The 19722-nt window shown below is 38.6% G+C and overlaps 1 protein-coding gene across 3 annotated transcripts in view; it reads right to left on the bottom strand.

Annotated features, from left to right (window-relative positions):
* Positions 1-335: 335 nt before the first annotated feature.
* The window catches only part of ASNS (asparagine synthetase (glutamine-hydrolyzing)), a 120508-nt gene continuing 101121 nt past the window's right edge, over positions 336-19722 (bottom strand). The window contains exons 4-15 of one of the 3 annotated variants that reach the window (XM_031679631.2): positions 19346-19430; positions 14375-14646; positions 9974-10211; positions 6966-7151; positions 6616-6717; positions 5995-6122; positions 4796-4922; positions 3247-3353; positions 2647-2747; positions 1466-1547; positions 1222-1377; positions 336-679 (exon numbers count right to left, since the gene is read on the bottom strand). In XM_031679631.2, the coding sequence (XP_031535491.1) occupies positions 470-679; positions 1222-1377; positions 1466-1547; positions 2647-2747; positions 3247-3353; positions 4796-4922; positions 5995-6122; positions 6616-6717; positions 6966-7151; positions 9974-10211; positions 14375-14623 (1686 nt within the window). In that variant the 5' untranslated portion in view covers positions 14624-14646; positions 19346-19430 and the 3' untranslated portion in view covers positions 336-469. Of the gene's footprint in view, positions 680-1221; positions 1378-1465; positions 1548-2646; positions 2748-3246; positions 3354-4795; positions 4923-5994; positions 6123-6615; positions 6718-6965; positions 7152-9973; positions 10212-14374; positions 14647-18125; positions 18351-19345; positions 19431-19722 lie in introns of those variants that run through there. The other 2 variants (XM_006207604.4, XM_072964930.1) reach the window with 2 other exon arrangements.

Genomic DNA, 19722 nt, shown 5'->3' with positions numbered 1-19722 from the left:
CACTTCAATAAAAACTGAAATTAAATAAATTATTATCTTACAAAGGACTCACCTCTCCAGAGGCCACCTGGCCAGCTGTTAAGGATGCAAGGATGCAGGAAGAACTCAGAGGAGGACCACACTGAGAGGAGGCCAGGACTGCAGGAGGCCATGCTGGCAGAGACCCAAGTCCACTAGAGCAGCCGTGCCAGGACAGCACCTGTGAGTTCTCTCAAACACAGACTGCATCCCCTTTCCCAGCTCACTCTCTCCCTTCCTGTGATAAAGTAAAAATCATTCAGTTTCACATTCCCTCTGATGAAGGGGCTGCATGAATATAAAGGACTAGAGCAACGTTTCCAATTGAAGGCTTTTATTTTTCTCACACTCATGCAAGCCAAAGTGGTTGACCCTTCCAGTCCTGGAGCCCCCTACCCTTCCCAGTGAGGAGAAACGTGTGTGTGCCCTGCACAGCTGGCTCAGAGAGAGCCTAAGCCTTGGCAGCGGCCTTGTAGTGAGTCAGGGTGCGGGCAGAAGGGTCAGTGGCGTGGATCCACCGGGGCATCCAGTAATGGGGAAGCCAGTCAGCCCGGCCTGGGTAGTGGCGTTCAAAGATTTGCCGGTAGTAATACCCTTCTTTCGTTTTTGGAGTATTGAAGGGAAATTTCTGGGCTGCGTTTGCCATCACTGCATCATCAACCTGTAAGAAGAAGAGCAGAGATGATACTATGGTTTTTTAAACAGCAAGAAAATACTTGTATTCAATCTGGCTTCACAAAAGCAAAAAGACGTATGAATATGAAAAGGTATGACTGTAAATGTTTGAGAGAGAGATGCTTTGAATCACTTAGAAGATGTTAAAATACCCTAATATGCATAGCTGCAGTGACTTTAAGGGAATATTCACATGCATATTTCTTCTAAATGGTGGCTCATAGTTTTATTCATTTGTGCCTAATCATGCCTGGCAGCCAGCAGGTGCCCCCCAAAATGTGTAACTGAAGATCAGTGATGACTGAAGTCTCCTCTCTCTCAATTCTAGATGCTACTTTGTAATCCTACATGCTGCTTAATTCTTTAAAAATTCTGCTAAATTCTTAAAAAATTCTTATAAAAGAAGTATTGTTTACAAGGAATCGCTCCTACAGACAAATGGTATTTAAATTCAATACAAATGAACAGCAATTACAATTCTGCATCCAAATTGTCCTATCCCAGAAAATACTTTTAAAGCCATTATACCTGATGTTCAATATACTCCTGTAAAATCTGAAACCAGGAATTCTTAACTGAGGTTATTCCATCACTGAAGGCTTCTTTAGGTCGCCAGAGAATCTCTTTAGGTATCAGATTGGAATCCTCAAACGTCTCTCTCAGGAGATGCTTTTCTATCCCGTTCTGATGTAAAGACAAAAGGAGCATCCGTAGAAGTTCTCAGTACAACCAGTTTCAATGGACAATTTTTGTCTTGAATCGATTCACCTACCTTGGGGACTCTCATATCCGGTGGCAGAGACAAGTAATAGGAAGAAAATCGATGATCCAGGAAGGGGACTCTCAATTCAAGGCTTAAAAAGGAAAAGAAGAAAATCTGAATCAAAATGGACATTTAGTGCCTGTCAGTTGAGATTCTGAGTCAGAGTTTCCTAGGAATTCACCCAGCATCTTAGTAACATTAAGATTTTAAAGTTATTTTTACAATCCCAACTGTTCTGCGCTAATGCATGAACACAGAAACCTTCATTCGAAATAGTATGTATCACATCACCTAGGGAGTGAAACAAGCTGTTGGCCAATAATTACTTTTGCTTTCCCTTCTATAAATAAATATCTCAAAAAAGCAGAAAAAGAACCATGAGTGACCTGATCATTAAGAATGCACTGTGTCTAGATTTTTCTGACTCATAGTTTTTTCTAGGTGAGCTCATCTCTCGTCCTATTAACTATAATGCTAATCTGTGGTTACTACCCTATCTGCTGTCCTAACCAGAGTCGCCAGGATTCCGGAAATAGATCATGTGGTCTTTGATGAAACACTGTGGAACACTGGTTTACGTGGAAGGTAAATTATTAACCAATTAGTAGTAAAAATTTTTTAAATTTAGTTCATTCCCCAACCTCATATTTTATTGTTTTCTAATCTAAAAGTGATTTGGTAGAAGCAACTGAAAGAGTTGATGGTGGTTGTTTAGTAAAAGTCTTCAATTCTCCAATATGACCAGCTTTTTTTTAAAAAAGTAAAAACTTTTTAGCCAACTAGAAATGATACCACAGAAACCTGTGTTATAATCTAATCAAATCTCTAGAACCTCCACTGCTGTTATCTTCACACATGGCAGGTGCTCAATAATTGCTACACTGAGGTGTCTAATATTTATTTCTCCTAAAAAAAGCTGCAAGTGCTTTCCCTCTCAGTTGCTCAGGTGTGAGTAGGATGTTATGCTTTAAAGAAAGAAACTCCATCTGAAACCACCCATAAGGTCCTCTCACCATTACAACAGCCCTCTGACTTAGCTTAATTCCTTTGCACTAACAGACAAGTTTCATTTTCTCTATACAAGTCATACTTTGCAACATACAGCCAACTGCAAAGAAAAAAAAGTCGACCATTGAGCCTTTCCATTTTTTGAGGTTATTTTACAATTACTTCCTAAAATACTAAGTTACCCATGGGCAGCAGTAGTTCGATCTGCACGGAGAACATCAAACAAATAGAGTTCCTTCAGAAGCCTCTCACTCTCCTCCTCAGCTTTCTCAGGGGAAGGAGCCTATGTTACAAACAAAATGCTGAAGTTACAAACACCCACAAGCTCTGCTTTGCGCGCACGAAATAGTTTTTATTTCTTACTTTCATATGTAACTCCAACTCTAAAAGTGGGTCAGACAAAAAGCTAAATAAATGCCTTCTGAAAGATGCCTTCCCTCACACCCAGACTGCTAATGTTAGAACAAATAAAATGGAAACACTTTGCAAGAACAAATAAAATGGACACACTTAGCAATAATCCTAAAAACCACCTGAGACTACGAAATATCAGAAACGTGATTCTTATGCTTAACGAGCTTTAAAGAGTAGAGATTATCTGACACTACTAAGACTTCTTTCTCCCCAAAAGAAATACCAAGCAGACATTACCAGATTTCCTCCTATGCCTCACAAGATATTCAGTGTTACTGTTCTACCGAAAAGACAAATTACAGAAAATAGTCAAGTAATGCATACTTTTCTTACCCTAGCACCAATTCCCTCCTTCTGAGAAGGCTTACCTTGTGAAAATATATGTAACCCTGAGTAAGTTCATCTGAACCTTCTCCAGAGAAGATCACCACACTATCTGTGTTCTTCCGAATGTATTTGGAAATTAAGTACATGCCTTAAAAAAAGAGACAGAAATCACTGTTAATGTCAACATAACCCTCTACCAAAAATGCCTTTTCTCTGGTTTCTGGGAACAACTGCAAGTTTTTCCTATTAGATTAGACTCTGTACTAGTATAAAGTAGTTTGCAAAATAATGACCTTGTATCTACAAGCCATTTATATGTTCTTATCCAAAATTTGTACTGCTGTGATGAAACAGCCCCAAACCATTCCACAATTTTATATATAGGTTTTAAAATGTTAATGCTTACAGACCAAGAATGTCCATCTTAAAATTCTGCTAAACAATGCTAAAAAATGTTGCTGAACAGTGTCACAGGTATCTTAAAAAATTCACACCTTTCATACCAGTATCACTATACAAAAGTAATAGAAGAGTTGGCATTTGGAGGTGGGGCAGGAATTAGGTTTATTTATTTTTTTAGTAGAGGTAGTGGGGATTGAACCTATCCATGCTAGGCATGCACTCTACCACTGAGCAATACCCTCCTCCAACAGTTGGCATTTTGTCAGCATAATTTTAATCTGGGGTTTCTTTCCTCTGATACTCCTATCCACATTTCACACGCAGTTAAGAATATTATATCATTAAAAGATGCTGGTGGGTTCCTGCTCTACATTCCTACAAACTGGAATTTGTTCTTAACTGTCTTTTAGACCTAATACCTCACCCCAATGATAAATTAATCTCAGAAATACTGTACATCTGTTTATGTACGGTGGCCCTTTGGAGGGCCAGAAACTACTGTAATAGCTAAGATTTTTTTTTGCCCTTCAGGAACTAATTTTTGCTCCCTGTGGCAGGACGGGGGTCAGGGGGCAGTATCACTCCTGTGATATTACTACAAAGTTTAGAGCATGCGAATGTATACTTGAAACTCTGCAGTGGAGGCCTGTCAGATGCTAAGCTCCTTAAAAGAGAGGCACATCTAAGCCAGTAGCACATTAGAGGCCCAGCAACATGAGATCAGTCTGACTTGGTGTATACTTCTGATCTCAGTATGTGTCCACAGGGTCAAACTAGTAATGCTTGCTGGGCAATAATGATTTCTGTGTGATATGTGGTATGATGGAATATTTACCAAGATATATCTAAAATGAGTATTCCTTACATAAAATTAGTCACAACATAGACTTATTTCCCTATATAGCCCAAGAAACTTTTATAGAGAAACTGGGGCAAAGGGGGTGCAGAAAATATATATAAACAGTAATAGCATAAATGTGGACGTTTAACTATGTAATTAATGTTTCTCTCACTCCGAGAGATTCCAGGAATTCTTAAATGGTCTTCTCTTCAACAACTGCTGACATAGGAATTTCATTTGCATTCAGTCTTAAGTAGTGTTTTTTAAACTACTGCTTGAAATAACATTTTTTAAACCTTATGATTTTTCAGTATTAAAAATCTTCTTAGTATCACAAAATGCCTTACCTACTGAAGCACGGACTGTTGTAATGTCATAAGTTTCCAAGGAAAATATGACTTCATCCAGAACCTGAATGCCTTCCTCAGAGTTAAAGAGGACTTCATGGTGTTCGCTCCCAATATGGTTTGCCACCTGATTATATAAAGATATATCCACATACTTGTTACTTAAAGAAAAGAACTACTCTTGAAAATGAAACAGGACAGTAGTTCACAACATATTATAAATTAACAATGGTGGAAAACAAACAAGACTAAATAAGAGGAAATGATGCTGTAGGCCACCACAATAAGAGGAAATGATTCTCGAGGTCACCATGTCTGAGCCCCACCTAGTCAGGCTCCCTTGACTCCCTCCTCCAGTGTCTGCCCTCCAGTGACCACAAGAGGCAGATCTCTCATCAGCTCTGCCCACTCCAAGACTTCACCCTTACAAGCGTGCCCCCACCCCCCACACACAATTATGTTACTTCCTCTTGGTCCTCCTGCAATGCCTAACTTTACATCCAGGATGTTACTCCTAAGCTAAATGGCCCCTCTTCTCATTCTGTTTCCTCTGGCTGTTGCGGATCCATTTAGCATTTGTCAGCTTGCTTTAGGACCGCTCTCTTGCTCTTTGTCATCCATTCTATGCAAGTTTCTCCAGAGTGGGAACGAGGTCTCCTGCACAGTGAAGGTGTACCAGGTCCCCTCTGCCCACAGTCCTAAACATAGCACTTTATTAAAAAGAAAAAAAAAGAACAATAACAGCTAACATTCTCTAAGTACTAATACATGCTAGGTTCTGTCCTTCTCACCTCATGTGAATTATGTAACTTTCACCTCCACACTGTCCCACAGTAGACACCATTACTCCATTACGTAAGTGAGGAATTGCACGGTAGAGCTAGGTTTTGAAGCCAGCAGTCAGGTTCCAAAGCCTGCAGCCTTAACCACTATATCTGCTCTTACTCTCCAAAGGGCAGAATTATCATCATAGAGTACTTGTGAGGATTGCAAGAGCCACAGTAGATAAAAGTACCCAGAACACAGTGTACAATATAATTCATATTCAAGAGGCATGTCATTTCATTCTAATATGTTTAACTGAAAACAATTACCTGAGTCAATACAGCAGCAAAGTATAAAACCATCGATTATTAACTTAATTTTCATTCTAATAATAGGTCTGTCTAACTACATAACAGGCAGAGACAGTGTCTTACCTTCCTAGCAGCTAGTAAATCCGGACTGTCTTCCATGCCGATTGCAAATGTCTGCAGAGGGTACTGTATTTGGGCCTCTTTTAGGTGTTTCAACAGGGTGGCAGCAACTAAACTGGAATCCAAACCCCCTACGAGTGAGACAGGAAGTATAGCGGTTACGTGCCTTACGTAAGAGGGACAAATAACGACTGACAATCCTATGAAGCACAAAGGCTAGAGTTTCACCATTTAAAATCCTCAAGTTTTGTAAACTGAAAATTAACTTCAATAAGAAAAATCTAACATTCAACCTGTGATAATGGTAACAAACAGTATTTGAATTGGTTAAAATCACTACACACACTATATGCATTCTAGAACTTGAACCAAGATGGTGGAGAAGGAGGACGTGGAATATTCTGATGAATGTTTACCAGCTCACTCACACCTATATAATTAGAGTATAACTTTAAGTTGCTGTGTTACAATAAAAGTTAAAAGCAACTTACAGAAAACTTTTTCATCCTATAATAAAGATTAAATCCTACAGTAAGTCTTCTACTGTCAAAACCTCTAGGATAGCGATAAATCATTTAACTTAAATGTGCACTAACTATAACCAGGTCTTCTAAGTGACTTCACCTGATAAAAGGCAGCCAATTCTTCTGTCCGTCATCAAACGTTTCTTAATGGCATTGTCAAAAAGGATCCGGAGGTTGGTCTTCACAGTTTCTATCTCAAAACCTATTAACACATAAAGTAAACAAAACAGCTGCAGAAAAGCCTGAATAATTTACTGAACCAGGTAGGCAATCATCTACATCTATTGTGATGGCATCTGCCCCATAGTGGACTTGGCCAAATCTCAATGTGTCACCCTCAAATTAAAAAGGAAACAGAGCTTCAAACTGAAATGATTCCAATGATGGGGGAGTCTACTTCTCCTCCGGGGGAGAGAGGTGGGGAACAGGTGGGTGGGTCTGCTTTCTTACCTGGGAAGAGTTTCTCCACGTTGTCATAGAGGGCGTGCAGAGGCTCATCTCTACAGTGGTGATGTTTAACCATTTCCACTGACGCAACTTTGCCATTTGGCTTTAAATCCAAAACTTCATAGTGTCCTGGGAGGAAAGGCTCCACTTTTAAAAAAGGAGTCATGGAGTGCTTCAAGTTAACAAGACCTACAAATTTAAAATGATAACTTCATTCAAATTAGGATAGTACTTTACTGTCACTTTCATGATTAGTTAATATCCTCTAAATTCCTATTTTGTTTCCCTTTTTAATACAAATACATGTCTATTATATAAGCAAAAGAGGAAAAATATAATCATCCAAAACTCTACCATCTACTTACTAGAAAGATAACACTGGTACAGAGAGGCATGGCAAAATCACACTGATTTCTACTAATTCAAAGCAATAGAAAAATCTCCAGTATTCAATTTTGTCTCCCTAGCTGGAATTTCTGATCAAAAAAAAAAAAACACTTTTTTCTTTACTCAAGTAAGTAAACATAAAAAAAAGAAAAGCAAGATATACTTATTAAACAAAGAGATGGACCTGAAGCTGTTAATTTTATTATATCCTTGTAGTCATTTGTCATCACTGAGGTATTTTAAGAAAAACAGCCATGGTTCCCATTCCTTTAACAAGCAAAATGATCCACATTAGGTACTGTAAAGTCAGATGTTAAGATGTCAGACATCTACCCCTTAACTATTTTTTATACACCATGTGTGAGTTAAACAGTATCATTTAAATTTCCTCAGTAATTTCTCACAGGAAATAACCAACCAGACATCATCATGACCTTTGATTTAAAAGAATCAGTGTTTTATTGTAAATAGTATCAGTATATCTACACAGAATACTTAATTATGATTTATGATGTGAGTTTGTTCACCCAGTAATCTGTTGTGTAGTGCTGAATTCAAGAGCAGACAAGACCCAGCTCCTATCACTAGCTAGCAGACCTCAGTGAGCCATGCAGCCCCTGTAGGGGACGAGGACTAATTACAAGGTTTTAAGCAGGAAGAACTTTCCAATTTTGCTAGATCTTCTTTCATTTCTTTCAACAATGTTTTATAGTTTTCAGCGTATAGTTTTGAACTTCTTGTTAAATTTATTCCTATGAATTTTATTCTTTTTGATGCTATTTGTACAACACAGTGTAAACCATGTGACCCAGAAAGTCCACTCCTGGGTATACACCTAAGAGAAATGAAAACACACAAAAACTTGTACACAAATATGTAAAGGAGCACTAGTCATAAGAGCCAAACAGGGGAACAACTCAATTGTCCATCAACTGACAAAAGGATAAACCAGTGGATAAACAGAATGTGGTATATCTATGTAATGGAGTATCTTTTGACCATAAAAAAGTTAGTAAATAGAAAAAAATACTGATAGATGTTACAACACAGAAGAACCTTGAAAACATTTATGCCAAGTGAAAGAAGTCAGTCACAAAAGACCACATATGATATGATTCCCTTCTTATGAAATGCCCAGAATAGGGAAATCCATAGAGACTGAAATCAGACTGGTGGTTGGCTGGGACTGGGGTGGAGGTGACGGGAGGACAGTAAGTTGAATGGCTGACGGATATGGAGGGGATGGAGAGAGACACTAAAGAGTACAGGGTTTTTTTCAAGATAATAAAAAAATTCTAAAACTGATGGCAAAGTTGGTTGCAGAGACCTATGAATATACTAAAAACTACTTAATTGTATATTTTAAAGGAGTGTATTGTATGGTATGTAAATGACACATCAATAAAGCTGTTTAAAAAGTGCTAAATAAACATGTGCTTATGCGACAGCCATAGTGCAGGATCACAGTGCAATAATCACAGGGCTGACCAACCCTGTCCTTACAATATGACCTAGGAAAACTGGAAAATACACACGAGATCAGACCAGATGCAGACTAACCAGCACAGTAAAAATTAAATGACTACTACAGATTTATCCTCTAAGGATTACAGAATTTAATTGCTAAAAAAGTAGAGTCCAACTCCTTGGTTTAAAAAAAAAAACCTCAGGAAGTCCATGACTGACATAGCCATTTTTAAAGCTTTGGGCAGCCCACCACAAATCATAAATGCTGGAGAAGCTGTGGAGAAAAGGGAACCCTCCTACACTGCTGGTGGGAGTGCAGTTTGGTGCAGCCATTAGGGAAAACAGTACGGAGATTCCTCAAAAGACTAGAAATAGACTTACCATATGACCCATTAATCCTGCTCCTGGGCATATATCCAGAAGGAACTCTAATTCAAAAAGACACCCGCATCCCAATGTTCATAGCACTATTTTCAATAGTCAAGTCATGGAAACAGCCTAAATGTCCAATGACAAATGACTGGATAAAGAAGATGTGGTATATTTATACAATGGAATACTACTCAGCCGTAAAAATGACACCATAATTCCATTTGCAGCAACATGGACGTCCCTAGAGAATATCATTCTAAGTGAACTAAGCCACAAAGAGAAAGAAAAATACCATATGATATCACTCATATGTGGAATCTAAAAAAAAAAAAAAAAAAGATGACAACAAATGAACTTAGATATAAAACAGAAACAGACTCATAGACACAGAATACAAACTTGTGGTTGCCAGAGGGGAGGGAAGGGAGAAGGGACAGACTGGGAGTTCGAAATTTGTAGATACTGACAGGTATATATGGAATAGATAAACAAGTTTATACTGTATAGCACAGGGAAATAGATACAAGATCTTGTGGTAGCTCACAGTGAAAAAAGAATGTGAAAATGAATATATGTATATTCATGTATGACTGAAAAATTGTGCTCTACACCAGAAATTGACACAAGATTATAGAGTGACTATAACTCAACAAAATAAAAAAAAAAACAAATAAAAAAAACTTTGGACAACCCAATTTGTAAATAGGGATTGGATTTGTAAATATGATCTAGAAAACACAAAATCAGGACAATAATGAAAATCTATAGATAAATTCTATCATTACCTTTAGCTTCTGAACACACGGCCAAAAATCCATCTTCTGTCATGGCTTTAAACAGAGGTCTGACTCCATAGGTATCTCTGCCCAAGAACACTTTCTTATTGGCAGTATCCAGTAAAATAAATGCAAACACCCCATCCAACATACAAATTGTTTGCTCAATTCCTCCTTTGTCATAAAGATGAAGGATTATCTCACCATCCACTTTGGTCTGGTATTCAAATTCAAAATGGTGTTGCAGCTTAAGGAAATAATAGCAAAACAAAAATGTTAGAATCCTTGTGCATTCACTAAATTTTTTATTGCAAAGTTGCTTCAGTATTTCTATGCTCTATAATCATTTCATGCAGTCTGGTGATTTAGAAGAATCATGGCATTATTCAAATATAGTCTCTTTGAACTCACAATCCCACAAATTCTTTATAACATAAAATAAAGCCTGTGAAAATTATAGCTGCATTTTGATAAGCAGAATACAGAGACAATATACCTCAGTATTGCATGGACGGATGGAAATGCATATTCTATACATATGTGTATGTAATACATATATATTTTCATAAATATGTAAGTTCTGCAACTGTCAGGCTTTGGTCTGGAAATATAGTATTGAGGAGGTTCTTACAGTTTAGCCTCAAAGACTCACTATGGAAATAGAAAGCAAAAGGACAAATATATTTGGCCCTATTCCCGGACAAGTGAATGATTCCACCACAATGACAGACATATATGGTCCAAAACAAAGTTGCTGGTTCCAGGGAGGACTACAGCATCCCATCCTTCCAACACCGCAGAGACATTAAAGCTACTTCGTAGTGATAGACAAAATGTCGGTGGAACTTTATTTGTCCACGTCCCCAGTGGAACAGCAAGGAGATCATCACTCCCACCATCTGTCGAGAGGGTTATGTCCGAATTCTGTGGCTCTCCATTGCCATGGGCAAACTGTCAGGGTGAAAAGTTCTTGGTATGGTCCTTTCTTTGTACTGACTCATATTTTTGGCTGATAGTAGAGAAGGGGTTCACATAAACAAAATTAGGTGGAAATACTGGGTACATTTAAAAATTTAAAACATGTTCTTAAATTTCAAAAAGTAAGTCTCTATGTTTATGTGTATGACTATATAAACATGCTGCACAACCATGCTCATGCTATAACTTTATGAACCTTTTGTCTATAAACACATAACTGTCCAAAAATGGGCTTTGGCCACTTCCAGTGATGACAAAGCCACCTCCTGGCCACCTCTCCCTGCTCTGAGAGACTGTCAGTGATGATCTCAGTCACTAGGAGGCAGGGTTTGGAAACGGTCTTCTGCTGACCCTTCTGGGCTGCAGTACCTGAAGGATAAATGAGCCTAAAGCATTCAATGATTTCAGTAACAGCTTCCCAAATCTATTTTCCATCAGCACATCATCATTACTCTCTGATCTAAAGGTTGCAGGTAGTTTACTGGTTAATGATTTGTGTGTACCACTTCCCGCTCTCCTGAAACCACACTTAGAAAAAAGCCCGTATCTTGCCACCATCCAGAAATCACACTGTCATTTGACTTGTTGGCTGTGGGCCTCTGATAACCCTGCAGGGAGAGGGCCTCCTCTCTGCCAGCCTTCACTCAGATTCCTCCTCCCCTTGACTGGTCTCCCTCTACTCTCAGCACACTGCTGTCTGTATTTTAGTGGTACACTCCATCTCCATCCAAAAAGGGTGACTTTGAAGCTTCTGTTGCAGAATTTTTTATATAAGCCTAAAATGCTGAGTCTACTCTTCAGCCAGCTTTCAGCTGCTCACACTGCATCATCTCAGTGATTTCCCTGCTTCTGAAAATACAACCTCTTTGGCCAATTTAGAATAGAAACATTTTATAGTATTTAACTTATTTCATTAACTTTTTAACAAAATACACAAAAGCAGCTATGCTGTTCACATAAAACAAGGCATTTTCTATCTCATTTAAGGTGAAGTCAGGCTACTATTGCCGCAGTACAACTTAGCATTCTCATGTATACGATACAAACTTGGCTTAGGAAGAAAGAAGTTCTAACTGCTCCCTCCTCTACTCCAACTAGCCTGAAGCCCCATTCTGACCTCTCCTGCTCATCATTTCACCTCCAAGCACCTAGAAGACTGATTTCTGCAGTATGGCAGATCCTTAATAAATTCATGAAAGGAATCTGCTGAATAACAACAACTTTTCAAATGAGAAGCCAATTACTGACAGTGTTCCTATAAGCAAACAACAAACAATGGCAAAAGCTACTGTTCAGAGATAAAAATGTCTAGAGGGTGACTAGAATATAAATCTCTACCCTTGAATGATAGGCCTCTATCAAGAAGGCTCAAAAAATACAGAGAAACATTACAACCAAATGTATGAACCCTGAATGAAATCTGGCTCAAAACCAAAAAATTGGACCTAGAGATTTTCATACCAAGTGAAGTAAGTCAGAGAGAGAAAGACAAATATATGATATCACTTACATGTGGAATCTAAAAAAAAGACACAAATTAACTTACTTACAAAACAGAAATAGACTCACAGACATAGAAAACAAACTTATGGTTACCAAAGGGGAAGTGGGGGAGGGATCAATTAGGGATTTGGGATTAATATATACACAGTACTATGTATAAAATAAACAAAGACCTACTGTATAGCACAGGCAACTATATTCAGTGTCTTATAATAACCTATAATGGAAAAGAATCTGAAAAAAAGAACAGATGAATATATACACATACACATACATATATACTGAATCACTTTTCTGTACACCTGAAACATTATAAATCAATTATATTTCAATTAAAAAATAAAAAAACAGCTATAAATATATTCTTGGAACACTTGGGGAAATTTCATATGAACTGGATATTAGATAGGAGATAAATGCTTAGATATTTAGGAATAAAGTGTCAATGTCTGCTGTATACTCTAAAATGATAAACCAAATATTGAATGTGTGTGTATACGCAGACAGAGAGATAAAGCAAAAAAGGCAAAACATTAACAATTATTCAATCCAGATGCTCATTGTTCTGTTCTTTTCTGTAAATTTGAAATTCTCAAAATTAAAAGTTGAGAGGGAACTATATTCAATACCTTACAATAGCCTATAATGAAAAAGAACATGAAAATGAATATATATATATGTAGAACTGAATCACTATGCTATGCTGTATACCAGAAATCAACACATTATAAACTGACTATACTTCAATAAATATATAAATAAATAAATAAATAAATATATATATATATATATATATATAAAAGTTGGGGAGGACTGTAAGAAAAAACTGACTATACTTCAATAAATAAATAAATAAATAAATAAATAAATAAATAAATAAATAAATAAATATATATAAAAAAGTTGGGGAGGACTGTAAGAAAAAATAACTTGCAAATTTTAGGTTAAAAAATAAATTCTTAGGAAACACTAGCCAAATAATTCTGAACTGGAAGGTTCTTAGCAAATTTGGCTTCCTCAGGTCAGAATTTCCCCTTACCACTCTCACTTCAAGTGTAAGCTCTTACCAGATTAGAAAGCTGTCCCAATTTTAGTGCTGCTAAAAGTCTTACTTTTTGCCTTCCATTGCATCTGGCTACAAGTCTGTCCTTTGACTCTGATTAGTCAATTATGCAACAGCAATATCCTAGGGGCAGCAATTATATAAAAATATGATCACCCACAAACTATTAAATCTATCCCTGCCTTAAAACCTACAAACCTCACTGCTCTTAGAATTATAGTCCAACTCCTTACCAAGTCCTGCTTGATCTGGTTCAGCCCTTCCCCTCCAACCCCACCTTGCCCACCGGTTCCTTGTGCACTTATGACAATCCCAGGGGTCTACACATGCTATTCACCTTGCATGAAATGCTCTTCCCAGCCCTGCTAGCTGATCCTTGTCCATTAGGTCTCAGCTGAAGTGTCAGTTCCTCCAGGGACCTTCTCCAACCACCTGTATTGAAACTGGATCTCCCATATCAATCAGCTCCATTTTCATTTTTTCAGAAAGCCTATTACATGTACAATTATTTTTTTGTCTGTTCCCCCATGGGATAAGCTCCACTAGAATGCAGACCTACCTCTCATACTAGTGTATCCCCAGTGCCTAACACAGGCTCTAATAAATATTCAAATTTATAATAGGAAAAAAATTCCAAGAGTTAAGAACCTGAAATGTACCTCTCATTTTATCTTTTTTTCTCTGACCCACTCATTTCACCTCTTTGTGCATCAGTGCCCTGTCTATCTGCATAACTGGAGCAAATGAGATAATGAACATGCAAAGTGTTTGAAAAGTAAAAAGCATTACACAAAATAAAAATACTATAACTAACTAGCTCTGAGGCGTAATCACACCCAGATATCTTCTGGTTTCATTGTGTTTACCTTCTTGTGGTTGTAGATTTCACCGTTATAACAGAGCCACAAATAAGGATATTTCTTCACTCGGATTGGCTGCATTCCAAACAGCTGGTCAACTACCGCCAACCGGTGAAATCCAAAGCAGCAGTTGGTGTATCCATTGACATTCTCAAAACGAAATGCATCTGGACCCCTATGTGCAATCTTCATAGCACTTAGACACTGAACGGAAAGGCAGTCATCGCTGCCAAAGAGGGCCCAAATGCCGCACATGGTGACGGAGCTACAGGCTTTCTCTATGGAGAGAAAAGCAGACCAGTTAAACAGTATACAACTCAAGTCTGTATTAAATCTTGATGCCTAATACTTGCATAAACCACTTCAAAGATTGAAATATAAATTACCTTATCTACAGCAACTTTCCATTAGGTTGGCAAGCACACAGGAGTAGAGAATGACTTAATTTACTTCCAAGTATTCAAAAAAGATGGATGACCTTTACATCAAGCCAGCTACAGCAGCTTAGCCCACAATCAAAGCTGCATTCCTCTCAACTTAGGATGTGGTCAGCAAGAGCTAGCAGTGTTCAGGCTGCATTCTGTTCTGCATCATAGGTTAATTCCCAAGATACAGATACACATGCAGGCTGGCTCCAACCTAACCAGAGATCCAAGGCCCACTCTCTCTATTCCAGAATCTCAAAAGCCCTCAAAAATCCAAGAGATGCTCCAGATTCCTATGGTCACCTCTTGGGACTCCTTGACAATTAAATGTCCTCTCTTTACCTGTACTAACGTATGTACAGTGGGTAGAAAGGATGATCAATCATACTGCTAAGTGTAATATTAAGATACGCAGTTATTATAAGCATTTTCACAACTTCTAGCTTACCTCGAAATGACTTATTAAAACATGATAAAAGAAATTCTAAAGTGAAAAGAGAAAGCAATATCATCTGATATCCTGGCTTTATAAGCCCAAGCATTTTAAGTTGACAGAGATACAAAATGTTCACCATCAAAATATTCTAAACAACAAAAATGTTCTCAGGGGAATAGACAGCTCAGTGGTAAGAGTGCCTGCCTACCAGGCACAAGGTCTGGGGTTCAATCCCCAGTACTTCCACCTAAAAAATAAGTAGACAAATAAACCTAGTTACCTCTTCCCCTAAAAAAAAAAAAGGCAAAAATGTTCTCAAACACTTTTGTCTCAAAGCTGCTATGGTCAGTAAAAAAGCAAAGTAGGTGGGATATACACAGTGACATCTTTGAAAAACAACTAGGATCATCCCTATAGGTCAAGAAGCAAATAGATACTTCCTACAAGTTAATTATATTGCAATTTCAAATTCAATTCTCAACTGTGAAATAAAGAGCTATCTTATTTGAATGCTGCCAGAGCAAAACAGTTATTTTACCAAAATATCTGTAACTTTGAAACTATTTTGGTATTTTAAATGCAAATTTATAGCAACTTGCTTGATAATTAGGGCAAATGCCATCAATAAAAAATATATATTCAAGTTACAATCACTTGAAGCAATCCTCTGAAGATATTTCATTTGTATCTAAAGGAACCAAAGCTTTGTTTGGCCTTTTAATGAGACCAGATCAAATTAATGGAAAATGATGTTAACTCAGACAACTTAGAAATGAAGTATCACACAAATCCTATACAGACCCTTCCATGCAATTCACAAAATAACCTATAATGAGATACAGGCATACCTCAGAGATATCAAGTTTGGTTCCAAACCACTGTAATAAAGCAAGTCACATAGAATTTTCTTGTCTCCCAGTACATATAAAAGTTATGTTAACACTATAACATTGTCTATTAAGTGTGTAATAGCATTATGCCTTAAAAAGCAACATTCATACTTTAATTAAAAAATACTTTATTGCTAAAAAATGCTAACGAGCATTTTCAGCAAGTTGTAATCTTTTTGCAATGGTAATATCAAAGATCACTGATCACAGATCACCATAACAAATACAATAACAATGAAAGTTTGAAGTTACCAAAATGTGACAGAGACACAAAATGAGCAAATGGGGTTGGAAAAAATGGCGCCAATACAAGGTTGCCAAAAACATTCAATTTGTAAGGAAAAAAACCAAAAATAATAAAACAAACAAACAAAATCCCAGCAGAATCTGCAAAGCACAATAAAGCTAAGCACAAAGAAACTAGGAATGTCTATATTTACTTTGAGATTTAGTGGAAAATTCACTGAGATTCAAGTGAGATGACTATTGATAAGCCATCCATCTTTGACTCTATACCAATGAAAAATGGGCTGGGAAAGGGCTTTGAACATCACATCAGGTGGTTAGCTGATCATTTACCTAAGTCATCCTAATGCTGCTGAGTGAATCCCACTAAGCCTACTGTAGAAACACACACCAAGCATTAAACTGGAGAGGAAAGAAGGGCAACAAAGGGTTGTGAAACACTTCACACTTACTTCTTCAGCAGGAAAAAGCAAATTAAAACTATCACCTATTATTTTTATTGGGTTCAATCTTACTTGCAAAGGTCCTACTTAGCAATACTTTTTCCTAATGCTGTGATCTCTCCCAGTAATTTTCCATATTCCCTTGTAAACTTCTAGATCACGGCTGTCCAGTAGAAATGTGCAATTTTAAATATACTAGGCGTTCCATTAAAAAAGTAAAGAGAAAAAGGTGAAATTTTAAATATACTTTATTATAACACAATGTACTGAAAATCATTTCAACATGTAGTCAGTATAAAAAATACTGACAAGGTATTTTACATTGCTTTTCTATATTAAACACTCACAGCACTTACAACACTTACAGCACATCTTAACTCGGACTAGCCAGCATTTCAAGTTCTTAACAGTTACGTGTGGCTAGGGCTACCAACTGGAGGGTTGCTTCAGGGCATTTAATTTCTTAAACTAATACCTAAAGTAAAACTCAAGTGGTATGGTGAAGTTTACGATCTCAGCAACCAACTAACTCCTGGTCGGGTTCAAGACCTAAGTTATTTCTAATTAATCTTAAAGTAATGCGGCCAATCAATGAAAAAAGAGTTAACAGTGCTTTTAAATTATTTGTCAAGCACCAGGGGCAAGGGACAGTGAAGAAACAAAGTAGGCCACAGGCCAAGAAGAAAACTGTTCCTTCATTCAAAATAGTAACGTTAATCTGAAGCCAGCCCTATAAAATAGGTATCTACTGAGAAAAGGCATGGCAGTTTCTTTCGCCTTTTCCCATATTTCGCCGCCTGTCGCCCTAAACAGGTTCCTTCTTGGCAGGATTTGCTCGGCAAGACACTTGTTGAGTCTTGCAGTCCACAGAGACGGGGGAGGGGTAGCTAGGTGAAGGGGATGAGCCGGAAGTGAAGGATAAGTACTGATGCCCGAAACCGTGACCTACAGCCCCGGAGACCCTCTACGCTGGACCACGGTCCAGCGACCGCGCCGCTCCGCGACTCCCGACTGCACCCAGGCCACGTGCATCCTCCAGCTGGCCCGCTGCAAGACCCCCGAAGTGCGAAAATTTCCGCAGGCTTCGGCGCAATATAATTAAAAATTATAAAATTTACAGGAGCCAGCTTAAGCCTCCGCCGCCTTCTATCCGGAGAGGCCCGGCCTCCCTTCTGAAGGTCGCTCGATCCCTCCCTCCGAGACGACAGCGGAGGTCTTTCCTCCCTAGCTGGTTCCCAGGTGCGCAACAATTGGCCCCGCCCCCTTGTCCGGCAGGAGCCACAGCATCCGCTGGCGCCGGCATCCGCGTCTACGCACCAGTAGGGTTGGCTAAGTGCAGCGCATCCTCCGCCCCTCCCGGGGAAGCCCCGTGGCACGAAGAGAGGGCGCTGAGAACGGCGGCTGCCGGGCTCACCTGGGTGGGCAAGAAGCTCCGGGGCAGCTGTTTGCCGGCGGGGGCGAGCGTCCTCTCACCACCTGCTTTATAGCCGCCTGGCTCCTGTAATGCGTGCGGGAAGTTTCATCATGTCTGCGAGGACCAACCAGCGCGCAGGGGCGTGGCCCGCAGGGCGTGAAGGCGCTAGCGGCGGGGCTGGGCAGGACAGGATGCAGAGCGAGAGGGGCGGAGGAAATGCTGTTTCCAGCTTCTTAAAGTGTTAGTGCACCTGCTGAAGGATAGCCTCAGAGGTCTGGCCAGGTGACCTACTGACAGCTGTGACGAACTTACCTGGGGTCTGACAATTCATTAATCTTCTGCCCTTGGTTCGTTCTTAAGGAAATTATCATCAATTTTGATTGCCACATCCCCTCTACAGCACATCTCCTTCATATCTTTAATTGCAAAGTCTTTAGAAGTACCTACCCCTCCTTACTGCCAAAGAGCATCTGATACTTAGCTGTGGATACACATATATTTGTTAAATAAACAGTGAGGCAGATGGGATTAGCTGGAAGGGTCTCCGCCTTCTATTAAATACAAGGTAGATTTCATTAGGTTCTTCCACCTCGGGCAGAGTTAAATTTCTCCTTCCTCTGGACATACATACAACTCAGTGTATCTGTATCAAACTTGTGATGTGATTGTAGTCACGCTCAGATTGTCACCTTGTTGGTTGTGTCAATGTCTTCACCTTTTGAGTCCCAGGATCTGCTCAGTGGATACCTACCATTAGGGAGATTCTCAAACATGTACTCAGCTCAATTTGATAACTCATTACATTTGGTGGCTGACAAATTTCAATTTCAGAAAAGGACTGAGTTCCAGTCTGAATTTTACCACTAACTACTTAGATGACCATAGATGTGTCCTATAACCCCTTTAGATTTCTATCTTTAAAATAAAGAAGTTAGAGACTACCTGGAGTCCCTCCAGTCTTGAAATTCTAAGTCCTAAAGTGATGGGAGTTCTGTAGAGCCACAGCATCAAAAGAGGGAAATTATTTTTCATCCCCACAATACCAACTATCTCATTGAAACTCAAAATAATCTTGCAATCTGGATATTTTTACATTAGACCCGGTTAGAAGTAAATTACTCACATTTGCACACCTAATACTTCAGATCCAGGATGTGAAACCAGGTTTGTCTGGATCCACAGGCTGTTTTCTTCTCATCGCACTCCGCCTGTGGAATAGAAGAACAAGAAGGTCTGGATTTCTGGATTGTTCTGGAGACACTGACAGAAGAGCACTGACAGAAGGGGCTCATATAGCCTGTCTTATTTTTCCCAAACATGAATGATTCCTATTCAGGATTAAGTATATTTTCTTTTCCAGATTTCAGTCCCATTCCTATATTGGAGAATTACCCTAAAATTAGACTTTTTTCCTATTTATTATCTACACTGAGAGTTTGAAAGAGGAGACTCTCCATTTTAAAGGCATTGTTGAACTGGTACCAGTACTGTCCTCAGAAT

The sequence above is a fragment of the Vicugna pacos genome, chromosome 7 (genome assembly GCF_048564905.1).
Source record: "Vicugna pacos chromosome 7, VicPac4, whole genome shotgun sequence".
Taxonomy (NCBI): domain Eukaryota; kingdom Metazoa; phylum Chordata; class Mammalia; order Artiodactyla; family Camelidae; genus Vicugna; species Vicugna pacos.
This window is presented reverse-complemented; position numbering and strand designations above follow the sequence as displayed.